At 37.5% G+C, this 13,699-nt stretch overlaps 1 protein-coding gene across 6 annotated transcripts in view; it reads left to right on the plus strand.

Annotated features, from left to right (window-relative positions):
* VAV3 (vav guanine nucleotide exchange factor 3) overlaps window positions 1-13,699 on the plus strand; it is a 195,211-nt gene that overhangs the window by 55,824 nt on the left and 125,688 nt on the right. For all 6 annotated transcript variants that reach the window (XM_090146214.1, XM_090146215.1, XM_031595857.2 and 3 more), the window contains exon 2: window positions 7,899-8,015. In XM_090146214.1, coding sequence (XP_090002340.1) covers window positions 7,956-8,015 — 60 coding nt within the window. In that variant the 5' untranslated portion in view covers window positions 7,899-7,955. The remainder of the gene's footprint in view (window positions 1-7,898; window positions 8,016-13,699) is intronic.

Raw genomic sequence — 13,699 nt, forward strand, 5'->3', positions numbered from 1 at the left:
TGGAATAGACATGTTGAGTCTTGCCAGCAGGGAACAAAGGGCTCCCCAAGAACTTGTATTTACAACAGGATACTGTCCTGAGCTCCCACCCCTGCTTCTTTCTAATTAAACCTGTAAGTTGGGGAATTCCTGCATTTGGATTCTGTGGTTTAAAAATTCCTGTCTGTTTAGTGACTGTGCTATTCCAAAGCTTTGCTGTATTCTGTAACTTGCAACAGGCCAAGGAGGGCAGGTTTCCTGGGGCAGCGTGGCGATGCTTGATCCTGTATGCGCTGTGGGACATGGCAGCTGTTTGCTGAATAGGTTTTGGTGACTGTTTACTTAGAAGTTGCCAGTTTCATGGCTTGTAGAAGGACATAAGGAGCACAGAATTTACATGCTGCTTTGCCCTTGCTTGTTAATCAGTGTCATGGTGCTGGCATAGACAAGGAGTCAGGAGTCCAGAGTGTCTAGAGTGTTTTACTCCTACCCTCCCTTCCCTCCATACCAGTACTAGCAAAGCTTGGCATACTTTGTGCTTCCTCAGCTTTTTCTTCAACTTTCAATTTATATTTTCTTTATTTGAAGCAAAGAGAAGAGCAAAGGTACATAAACTAAACTCCATACGCAAGCCAAAATGTAATAGACACAATTGAATAGTAGTCAGGAATTTTAAGAGGAGCTTTTCCATGAATATTTAATTACTACATTAACTGAGCAAATAAAGAACATGCTATTAATATTCGTACTGTGCTAGCAATGGTTCAAAGGAATTTAATATGTTTCATAGTTCACACAGCATGCTGCGCGTTGTGTAGGCCTTCAAAGAATGCCCACATCGTAACTCCACACATCTCCCTAGCTGTTCTGTCTGTAAGACTGCACATTAAAGCATACTGTCAGAATTAAGGAAGATCTGCACTTTTCTTCAAAGCATAATTCTAAGCAAAATTTTTCGTGGTTATATAGGAGTACCAGTCTTGCATGTTTTGTTACCCCAAAATGATTCCTGCCTTAAGTGATTATACAAAAAAAAAAAAGTACAGATGCTGCTAATGATCCTGCCTTCTTCAGAACCCAGTGTGCTGTCTCTTGCATCCCTATTAGCGTGTCTGCTTTGTGACAGAACTAAAAATACTTCCTGACAATCCTTTTTGGAAAGTGAAGGTTAGGAGGTATTTAACGTTTGGCTTGTTTGCTCCTATTTAGGGATTTAAAAAATATTGATCATCTAAATAATGGAGATGGTTTGCAGCTCAAGAGACTAAATGTAGAACCTAAAACTGATTCTTCCTGTGTTTGTTAGTTTCTTTGTCTTTTAATGATCTTTTGCAAGTTAATGTTTCACCGAAGAGTCAGAGTACTCCTCACTTGCGTTCTGATGCTCCAACCCCAGGAACTTAGGAGATAGCCTTTTAGCTTTCAATATCTTACTGAAAATAGAAGCACTCATCCTATCCCATTGATTTGGTCTTCAAATTCAGCCCTTTTGCATTGCCTACTCTTAGCAGAATTCCAAGTCTTTGGAGCTTCACAAAAAAATGGCACACAGGAGTGATACAAATATTAAATCTCTGTTCTTGACTTCGATATTGCTTTTTTGCTCTTGCTGGCTCAGGAGAAGACATTAATAGATGCTGAATTAAGGCTTCATCAGTGTGTCCGTACTTCATTCATTGAGAATCCTTACAGTTATTTTTACTGCATATAGTGATAATTACTCCTGTTGGCAGAGCAAAACTAATCTAATCTTTTTTGGCAGCTGAAATCTGTGAAGGAGCCAGGAACGATGTCTGTTGAATTTTTAACCCTGAACATGCACTTCCATTGTTACCACAATGGGCTACCACTTTGAGTACCTAGTAATGTTAATGATTGTATGGGTATTAATATTTGTGAAGTTTAATAGAGGTGTAACACATGCCTACTTTGGTGACGCTGCTTTTGGGATCTGTCTGTTAGATGTCAGGTGTTGGGGGACTGTCTGGCTTGGCTTGCAAAGAGGAGCCCTCAATATAGGAACAGCTCTGTCTGTGGGTACCTATTTTTTTTTTTTCTTTATTGTATAAAGAATATATATATATATATATATATATATACACACACACAGCCATATACATGTATTCTCAGCAACAGAATGGAAATAAGGGATATCTTCCCAGCTAATCTTTTGTCATCATCATCCTCAGGCCAGGAAAAGTCAGGAGCCTATGTTCTACACTAAGTGCTGAGGTCTTGGAAGAGCATGAAAGTACTCTGGCAATGATCTGTTCCTCTTTTATTTTTCTGCCTTCTGTTCTTTCTTAACTCTGCTTTGCTAGAGTTATAAATGAGGACTGACAGAAAAACCTTCCATCTTATTAACCCTGTATGTGCTTTCTTGCATGCAACATCAGAATTCAACAATAAAAAAAAAAAAATACCCCACTTGTGATTGTGCCTCCTGAGGTGCGTGAATTGAGGCTGAATTCACTCATCTGATTACTTCCCTTTTGCACACTACCTTTGAATGTCTGGCCTTTCCTCAACTATTTTTGTCACACGCTGTTATATAAACCCCCCACTAATTGGATATGACCATGTGGCTGATGAGGCTGTTGAGGCAAAGGCGAGTAGCTGCAGCTGTGTATGTAGTTCATAGGGCAGTGCTGTGAGAGGAGGAGGGGGAAGGTGATATTTTGGTTGACAGGTCCTGCTCCCCTCAAAGGGACAAGGTCTGTTGAGAGGACAATTAGCAAAATTCTCTTTGCTCTTTTTGTCATAGTTCTTCCATGTTAGCTGCCAAGAGCAACTAGCCTTGGTCCTGGGAACCTCATGACATCTTTGCAGGACTATGACTGCAGCATTGCAAAGGCTGGGAGGTGCGGGCATGGAGCAAACAGGGGTATGATATCTGAAAGAGTACACTGGAATTGGTGCGTGATTGAGAAATACTGGTGTAATACTTTGTGAACTTAATTTCAAAAGGAGAGGAAAAAACCCACCTTTGTCCTGACAAAAAGTAACAGCTCTCTGCTTTCTATTTAATGTCCCTTTGTAGCTCAGCGTCTCTTCAGATCATCTCAGAGGCTCAATCTTCAGTTTGTTCTGTGCTTCGTGCTTTGTCCTGGCTTGTCCTACATGCTATATAAATGTCTATTGATTCATATATTAATACAAGAATGTTGCTATCTACCAAAGTTTTTTCCCTTTATTATAACTGAACCATGTAATAAAATGGAGATGCAGTTGAAATAAATACCAATTGCTGTTTTTTCCTACTCCTAGCAATTAGGAAATTAGGAAAGATGTTGGAATTATAATGAGAATGCCTTTCTCTCTAGATGTTATTTTCATGACCTTTAGGTTTTCACTTGTTTGAATGAAGTTGCTGTGTTGCAGTTCCATGTGAATGGCTAACGGTAGAATTTCATCTTCAGAACTCTTTATGTTGGTCTCTGAACTCTCTTAGGAGTACTTTTAGTACAGAAGCTATGTCTAGGTACAGAGTATGGTCCCTACTAACAGAGTTTAATTCTATTGAAGTAGTTCAGTGCTAGAATATATTCTCTGGGAAATACCTCAAAGACTGTAGTAATAGAGAGTATATGGAATTGGTTTTTCTTTTTTTTTATTCTTTTGCATTTAGTCTTTCACCTCATTAGAAGCCTGTCTAGAGAAATCTATCTTTCCTCTGGGCAGTGATAGTCCTGTGCTTCTTGTGTCTAATTAGTCATTTCTATTCAGTTTCTTTTGTGAAGAATTTCTATACAATTCGGTCAGTATTCATAACAACATGCTATGTTGACAAAGCCTCAAGTAAATGTTTATTTTTGTGTCAAATAGCAAATGTCACAGTAGAAAACAGCATGCTTTTTGTGTGGAATTGAGTATAATTTGGTCTATCTGCTCAGTTCCAAATTAAGTTCATACAAATACATGATCAAACATATAAACGATAGCTCCATCTTTTGATGTTAGATTTTTTTGTTTTTATTTTTTCTCAAACTTGTTCTTCGTTTCAATAAATATTGTCTTAATACCTCCTAGGAAATTCTGAGTGGAATGGGCCAGAAGCTACTAATTCTCTAATCTATAAAATTCTATAACAAAAGGCTCATTGCAGGAGTTGTAACATGTCAGCAGCACCAGCAATGACAACATGATGTTGGTAGAAGCGTAAGTACCTGTGTGGTGGCACATCTGGGACTGCTTTTTAAATATCTTGGTAATCTGCAGATGTTAACATCATCATTTTGATGAGCAAAACTAGCATGCATTATGAAAGGATTTTTTTCCCACTATCAGTATATTAAATACACTTAGTGACAGTATTTCTCCAACCTTTGGGCCAAAGAGGAAATCCTGTGAAACTGTCTGTGCTCAGCATCCACTGCTGCACAGAAAATGGCAGGGATGGATGGAGCTACCACACTTGTCCATGTGCTTTCAGGGCATTGGCCACCCCCAGAGGATGGTGATTTTTGAAGCCTGTATCTGGGTGCTGAGCGTGCTCTCCTCTCATGATTTACCTGTAGCAGAGCCAGACAGAAGCTTTATTTTTCACTAGTATAAATGTTTTAGGATCGTGTCTTCCATTATCCTGCTTCGATTTTTTTACTGATCCATATATCAAGAATTCCAGACTGCGGTGTCCTAAAGAGAATGTCTCAAAATAATGAAGAGAAACCAGTTCTTGTACTGTAAGATGATGCTTCCTGTGGAGGAGAGCTTCAGAGCTCAGTCCAAATGGGAGACATTTAGCTCTCTTTACACCTGTACAAGAACTGCTCATTCCTTTGGTCTCCCTGTGGTGTGCCAAAGCATAATGTTTTTGTTTCTAAAAGAAACAAACAAAAAATGTAGTAAGTTTGCAAATATCCTCAGGACCATTCTTGTTACTGACAGACAGCATTCTCCTTATTGCTGGCAAGGAGGGTTGTCTTTCAGAGAACTTCCTCAGATTTAGGTGTATGCTCTTTCTTAATTTTGAGGTTTCTTTTACTAATTTGCAATACAATAACCACAGTGATAAAAATCTTTGTTTTCAGTGAGAAAATGGTTTTTTTTAGGTGATTACAGTGTAATGTTTTTGAAATCTTTCAGAAAGTTTTCTGGATCATGTAATTGACTTTTACAAAATATAAGCAGTGGATAGCTAGTTCTTTGTAAAAAGAGTTTTCTTACTTGTGTGCTCTTGAAAACTGTATGCATACAATATAAACAGTTTTTGGTTTTAGTAGTCTGAATTACATCCAGGTAGCTACTGTGGTTAGCTTAATAGTTCAGAAATAAGCCTTTCATTTTCAGTTTCAAGAGAAAATTGGTTACTGAATCATTAGATGCCTTGCTAAACTCATTAGGCTTCCTATGAACGGGCAGGGGTTAGTCTGTATTGTCTGGAGGCCCGTTCTGTTAAAGGCACCATTTGGCACTCTGTAATTGATGATGTGGTCCAGTCCCAAGTGTGGGCAGGTTTGACAAAAGCCTAATGCGTGGTTTCTGGATCGTACAAGACAAGTAATATAACTGCAGTGTTGTCTTATGGTTATTGAATATTGGATTATAATCGAGCCTGTTTAACATATGATGTACGTTAAGTGCACTTTGACACTTAATGAATAAGTGAGTATTAAAAAACAAACAAAACCCACACATAGTTTGAGGTGGGGAGTGCGGGTAAGAATCCTCTGGTTTCTGTTAGAACGTGCATAAAAATTACATTTCTTACTTGAAGTGCAAATGCTTTAACCTCTTGCTCTGTAAACAGAGGGCTAGGGAAACTTGGTTTCACAATATTACCCTCCAACTTGAAATGACCGATATGTAATTCTGGACAAAATACTGCCATATTTACCTTTTATTCTATGCTAGGAAGACTTGGAGAAGTTTTATAGAATGGAAAGAGCTTTTTTTTTTTTTTTTTTTTGTGATGTGCAAGCAGTTTTTAGCTACATTAAAAAACCAAATGCAACTTATGGAAATAATTCAGCCAAATCTAGGCCAGGTTTCAGGTCTGTTACAGCTCCTGTCTCTCACCTTAACTTCTGGTTCTCTTTCTAAAGGTAAGCAACTTAATGCAGCTGTGAGCTGTCTTTGCATGAGAGCTTATCATCCCTAGTCTAAACTCAGCACTTTCTAGAGGGAAAGAAGGGAATTCTGAGTGTATTAAAACTGGCAATGGCAAGAAATTGACTGTACCTCTGCATGGATGAACTTAGTAGACCTTGTTGGCTTTTAAGACGGTGATTAATAAAAAAAAACAACTTAGGAAAGAAAACAGAAACCAATAATCACTTGGTTTTAAACCAATCTTCTGGTGCTTTCTCGCAGGATGAGAGTGTATGTTTATGCCTTATCTGTTAGCAGGCTCTATCTTTTAAGTAATTTTGACTTAAAATTTATGATTTCTGTGAAATGAGAGAAGGCTGTGGTGTTGACTAAGAAATCTAGGTACGCTTTCTTATATTTCATTATTTGTAACTGCAGGCATACATGAGCACAGCACGGTCACCAAGCAGCCCTGCTGGCTGTGCAGCACAATGCAGCCTAGTGTAGCTGTGGAGCGCGTGGGGCCACGCTGCTGGGTGTGTGGGGAGGCTGGGGGCTGGCTGGGGGCTGGCTGCAGGCCGCAGTACCAATGTGTCCACCTGCAGGCCCTCCGACTTGGTGCACATGCTGTTGTCAGTTGCAGCTCAGGGCTTGTTACAGGCACCTTGCTAGGAGCTCCTGTGATGGCTTTAGTGGCACTCAGCAGTGAGATTGTGGGGTCCTGCTGTGTATTGATGCCCACAATCACTGAAGTTGTCTGCTCTAGACTTCTGCTCTTGAATTTGTGCGTGTAATCAGCCTGTTCTACCAGATGTGCTGCTTTTTCCTCTGTCATTCTGGTTAGCTCTAAGACATGAAGTCAGGCTCCCTGTTAAATTGGCATTTTCTTGTCTTAGGCTGAAAGTAAGGCAATGAGATATTTTGACTGAGTAAGCAGTTTGAGTCTTACTGGGCACGTGGGATACACACGTTGTGACACCTGCTCTGTATTAATTTCAAAAATACTGTTTTTGTGTAAACAGTGTTAAGCGGGAACATACAGCAATGCTATAATCAGTCCCAATGTAAGTAATCCATATTGTTATGAACCCTCTATAACATGGAGAACTCTGGGAACTCAGTTCTATTATTCAGTTGTTGTGTATGTTCTAATAAAATGCATATGAAGAGCACACTTGAACACTGGAAATATTTTTACTTATAAATACTGTATTTGGTTTAGTACTGTATCATGTAGTGACATCTTTATGGAACTAACATCCATGTAAGAGGACAAAGAAGAAAGTAGCCTTTGAATTTAGTACGGAAATCAGGGTGGTTTGAGGATATTAAATCTCTGGTAGATAAAAGGAAGGGAACTTTTCCACGTGTCATTTTCATCCCCTCCTGTGAATGGTGAATATATGTTCATAATATCTTTAGTGTGTGACTGTTAAACTTTCAAACCTGGATTTTATCTTAACAGAAGAAGAAATTTTTCAGAACAACTTTTTCAGCTTTTTCATATTAATATAATTTTTTTAAGCTAATTCTTTTTAGAAATCAAAAGTTCTTTTTAAGTTCTCTGGCTTGCTTTCTGTATAGAACTAGAAAGTAACTGTATTTAGACTAATTATATATCTAGTAGCTTATAATTTTTATTGACATGAAAAAATGGTTTCTATTCACAAAATATTTCTATGCAGAATTGTGTTAGTGCTTCTGAGACTGCAGGGAATGTTCATGGCTGAATCAGAACCAGAAGAAGGTCACAGCACAGTGGAAGTGCTGACTTAGAAAAGAAACAATTGCATCTGCAAATTTTGTTAAGTATTTGTGATCAAAGAGCTGATGTACAAGTTGCTGGTTGTCATGATTTATGCTTAGCATTTTTGTTTTCCTTCCCCTAGTTTCTTTGCTTGAAGAACATAAGGACTTTTCTTTCGGCATGTTGTGAAATATTTGGGATGAAGAAAAGTGAACTTTTCGAAGCATTCGATTTGTTTGACGTGAGAGACTTTGGAAAGGTAAGGATCTTTTAGCAATTATACCCTGACTAAAACTCATGTTCTGCTGCTTAAGGATAAGTCTTTCTTTGTAGGCGTGGTGTAGAAGTTGTAACTGATGGATGGGCAGCCATTAGGGGGAAAAAAAAAAAAGGGGGAAACTTAGGAAAACAGATAAAATAAGTTGAAGTTGGAGGTTCTAATAAATAGTGGAGGAAATTTCTGGTAGGAAAATTTTGAAGATGTGAAAGGGGAAGAGTTAAGTTAAAAACTTTTTTTGTATTGAAAGATGATGAGTTAAAATGTACAAGAAACATGCAAAAGTGGCAAAATATGGGTAACTCCTGTGTGGCGAAAGTACTTTTGACTTAAACAAAATTGACAGAAACAACAACGAAAACCAAAGCCAACAACAGTTTGGAATCAAACTGTGGGTATTTTCAATGTAAGACAACGTGGTGCCCAACATGTTTCTTCCTTCTTAACTGCTTGAAATTCGTTCACATATCTTCCTGTGTCAGTTTTGTTTATTGACAATTAGTTTTTTAAGGTGTTTTTTTTAACCCCTTGTAAAGCTCAGATACAACTACATTGGGTTAATACGACTATTCTAATTTGCACAGCCTGAAATACATTCTTCTTTAAACCTATCACTAGGTATTCTAAATATAAAAGCTTTTTCCAGTATATTGTTCACAGCCTCCCACGTATCTGTTTGATCCCTCATTGCCAGCATACATTTAGTTCAACTTCGGTTTCTGCTTTTGAGTCATAGGGTATTATTACCCTATTTCCACAGAAAATGATGTAGCAGAAAAAATAGCTGTTTATTCAAATTTACTGTATTTTAAACATTATTTCTTTTTTGAAGAGCCCATACTTTCATTAACTAGTACTTATGTTAGTAGACGTGGAGGTAAAGATAACGTAAGAGTGCAATCGTGATTCAGGTCTGCAGAGTGACTGTGTTTGAAAAACTTCAGTTAAGACTATTAACCAAAATATCAAACTACTTTTTACTGAATCTTCTGTCAGGTATTTGTTTAGTAATAGTGAAAAAGAGAGAGAAATCTGGTAATTGCACTTGTTTCTTAGTGATAATGAGTGTCTTTTGTCCTCTTAAACTGTATTTAAGAGGAAGCATTTGTTAAAGTGCAGTCTTTTTACAAATTTAGAGTATAACATATCTTAAAGATCTAAATTCCTCTGCTTCTTGCACAATCAAAAGGAAAACTAATTGCTGTTTTTTTTGTATTTGTACACTATCAATATCTTTTTTAAGGTATTCAGGCAATCAGATATCCTTAATATTTACTTCAAATCTGATACATAACTTCTAATTAATTGCTGAGATGTTTCATATTTCCCACCACGTGAGCATAACCAGTCTGTTTTCAAAAACAGCCTGATTCTGAAGAAATACTTTGTGATGCAAATTATTATTCCTGTATAATTGCATACTAGTAAACAAGTTCTGAATTAAGGCTGAATTTAGCCCAGCACAAATGTTTTTGACACTCTTTAATTGTATTTTTAAGAGTTTATTTTGAAACTTACTTTTATGTGAGTAGAATGATTGGTTTAAAAGCACCAGAAAAAAATCAAAACCCATCAGTCATCCATTCAATATATTTACTGTTTTATTTATTTTCCCAGAGCTAAGTTAGGTCCAGTAAAATCAGTAAAATTAGACTGAGGCTTTCTTGCTGTTGCTGCCACTCTATCACACAATAGACTTTGTATTCCTGGTACTGTTCAGTGGCTGTTGTCACGTTTCCTGGAATGCTACCAGGTGAAAATGCGTGACAAATTTGAAAGAAACCAGTGTGTGGGAATCTTTTTATGAAATTACATGTGCAATAACGACTTCTTGTAGGGGTGGAGATAATAATTTTGACAAACCCGAGCAATCCCTGCAAAAGCTGTGTTGGACACGCTTCTGGGTGCAAAATGGCACTGTTGTTATGCTGTTGCTCTTGGATGTTTGTATGAATGCTTGCCATGAGGTTGAAGGTTGTGGTGTGTTACACTTAGGTATGCTGGTCTTTAATTCTACTAGCCTCTGCAAATGAGCATGTGGGCAGCTTCCTGACAATTACACTAAAATGTGTAGTTAGCATTATGTTCAGTTATTTCTATGGTTTAACAGTGTCTACTTTGCACAATCAGCTTGAGAATGTTTGTAAGGTGGCATGGAGTTTCATATGATGAAGTGCCTGTTACTTTGGAAACTCTGACTATTATTGCCAGTGATGGGAATAAGAAAACCCTTTTCTGTCTAGTTTTCCTCCTAATTTTTTGCATTAATTATTATTTCTGTGTCTGAGTACTCAAACGTAAAATCTCCAGCCTTCCTGAATTGAAGTCACAGACATACAGAAGGCCAAAAAAGCAGCACCCTACATTTTTCATCTGCTGCAGCCAGGTCATATTGCAATTTCTGAAGAAAATTCCGCAAACTTCTCTCCTGATTATGAGCACAAACATGACATAATATGGTTTAGAAATCCTCTCAGACACGTTTTCGGATTGTTGACTGAATGGGTGATGGATGCGTACGTGCAATTTCCACAGCCTGTGAAACATTTGAATATCCTGTAAGACAGACTGTAGTTGAGTTGTCAGAAATTGGCAAGTAATTACCAGTGCTGAGATGTAAATGACCTGTTGCTGAGGTGACCCTTTAAGCCTTACATACCTGGTACTTAAAAGAAAAAAAAAAATTAAGCAATTAATTTAAAAAAGAAAAACAACTGAATTTGTCATCTTATGATCAGATATTCTACTTCGACAGATTTCAGAGACTACTTAAGTACGGTAATGAAGACTACAGGAAAAATGTGTCAACTGTAAATGAGTGATATGCTTTCAAGGAAATAAGCTGGAATGGAAAAAAACATACGATAGATCTTGTGATGAATACTATCTCCTTTTGAAAAAAAAAAAGTACATATATGTATATGTAAAATCATACATATGCTTTTTGGAGCTAAGCCTTGTGTAGTGGTTGTAGTAGCTGCATATTGTCTATATAGAGACATACACCATTTATCAACCTTAGGTAATACTGGTTCCAAAGTATTTGAGGGTAATGGTGAAACTTGCATTTAATAGCTGGGGTAAATAAGCTAAGGCTTTCACGTTTTGCATCAAGACATATGGAAATTGGTCTTGAACTTTGTGCTCCACTTTAGAGAGACTCTCTGATCTCTGTGATTAAAAAAGGGTGTTTGCAGTTATTTTTATGGAAAGTAGGGCGGAAGCTGAAACAGCAGCACATAGAAAGCAGGTAACCCCATGAGTATGTCATCAGTGCATAAGTACTGTAGGACTGTTGATATCAGCTGTTACACAATGAGGGTTTTATTCTGTTTCAAACCTAAAAGCACAGATTTTTTGATTTTTAGACTGACTATAAAAGTAATGGGATATGCTACACAGAAACGTTCTCAAACCGTTCTTTCTAGCTGTAAAATCCCCATGTTTTTCCCTGCATTCTGCAGTACTCACCCATCCCCACTCAGTCACCTTTCCTTCAGTAAATTTTATGGTTGCGTGGTTCAGTTCCTGACAGAGCATGAAATGCCCTCCCACGCATGCGGGGTGCCAGACAGTGTTTTCATTGCAAATTCCATGCTGGAGAGTCATTTTTCACTAGCACAACGTTGTCAGGTTCTTCCTTTATACCTGTGTGCCAGAATCAACAAATAGTGTTGATGCTTGTTCTGTCAGCTCTGGGCCCTGCATGCCCCTCCCGCAGTGCCTGTGGTGTTGAGTATGCCACAACAAATTGCTGTTATCCCTGTTCTCTGAAGAAGTTTCAAACTCCTGTGTGCAGAAATGGGAATTGGGATTAGATCCAGCTCCTGTTGATGTCAACAGGCACTCCCTGGCCTCAGGAGAAGTATTAGAGGACTTGTGGAGAAAATGCTGTCCAGATATTGTCAGAAGAGCTTTGTTTACTGTGCTTTTAAATATTGTCAGCAGTGACTGAGCGCAGTGTTTGTAATGATTCAACTCATCTAATATGAACATGTTTTTATTCTTTAACTCTGGCAGTAAGGAACAAATAGACTTATTTTCAAAATAGGTTAAATAACAGCAGGACCTTGCAGTAGGCGTCTAGAAACAATCTACAGTGTTATGATTTAAGCAAAAAAAAAAAAAAACAACAAACAAAACAAACAAACAAACAAAAAAAACCTACTACTAATCAAATAAATACCTAATTTTTGAAAAACACTTTTAAAAAGCGTTTAGGATAGTATCTGCTGTAACCAACTCTTCAGTGATGCTTAAAAAGCTTGTTAATGTAAAAGCAAGCAACTGCTGTGAAATTATGGAATGTAAATGCTAAGGTCATGCAGTTTGTGATCGCTGTAGTTGCTCTGTTAGCGCAAAGGAAATCCGGGCTATGATGAAGCAGAAAGTCATGCTGAAGTTGAGGACCCTGGTATGTTAGTATTCCCTCAGGTTTAGCAGATTCCAGGAAGATCAGGCAGATGTGCATGAGTTGTGCACACCAAAATCAACACAACAAAGAGCAATAGTTGTTATGACAACTTACATACCTTCCAGGAAGAGAGAGGAGGAAAAATACTTAGGAAATCTTCAATGAACAAAAATATTTGAGATTAACTCCAGTTGTTTCACACTTCATTAATTCTAATAGTCATGATAAAACTGCAAAATATTAGGGCGTATGTCAAGACTCTGTATTTTTGTAAAGATAATAAAACCTACAATAGGATCACTCCAAACCTGAGCTCAGTGTCACTCTCTGAGTTCTCAATTGATGGAATTTAAAAACCAAACAAACAACTCGGTGTTTGCTCAATAAACCAACTCTACAATTGTTATGTTTTAATGCTGTCAAGTTCTCAGGTGACATGAACTGAACGTTTGGATGTCGTGTTGAGGGATATGGTTTAGCGAGAACCATTGGTGATAGGTGGATGGTTGGACTGGATGATCTCATAGGTCTTTTCCAACCTTAGTGATTCTGTAATTCTGTGATTTGGAATGAATGGCACTTGATGAAGTTCTTCAAGGCATACTTGTGAAGTCAGAGAATGAAGAAAGAATAAGGCATAGTCAGGTTTCAGCTTTCTTCTTCACAGAAATGGTCAAAATGAGTAAGAAAATACTATCTCCTTCACAAAACCAATGAAATGTTTGGCGTATATAGAAAACCCTATTTGTTAGATGCTGTTCTTGTTCATATAGATTTACGTAAAGGTCAAACACCTCTCATACAGAGGAAAAAAAAAAATAAGGACTGATAGCCATTCTTTTGGATAAAGTAATGACGGCATGGAAACAGTGGGATGAATGATGTTACTAGTCATCAACCACCTTTCTGAAAATATCTTGAATATTTTCAGAAACATGGGACCATGCTTTGTGATACCATTGCAAACACTAGATAAATTCAGTGTATGTATCAGTAATAATTTATGTTGTGTGAGCTCTTTGGTGATGACCAATAATACTTGCTAGACATGAAATGTCAATGAATCTAGAACTATCAGCATGAGCTTATAACTTCTACATTAGCTTATACATCTGAGTCTGAATATTTCAGGATTATGCTCTTGCATGTTCTTGTAACAGAATACAAGTGGACAACTGCCTCACTGATCTTTCCAAATTAGTCTTCATTAATTACTTAAAAGTCTGTCTAACTTTTTCAAGCTACAGCATTT

This window comes from Phasianus colchicus, chromosome 9 (assembly GCF_987193195.1).
Source record: "Phasianus colchicus chromosome 9, bPhaCol1.hap1.1, whole genome shotgun sequence".
Taxonomy (NCBI): Eukaryota; Metazoa; Chordata; class Aves; order Galliformes; family Phasianidae; genus Phasianus; species Phasianus colchicus.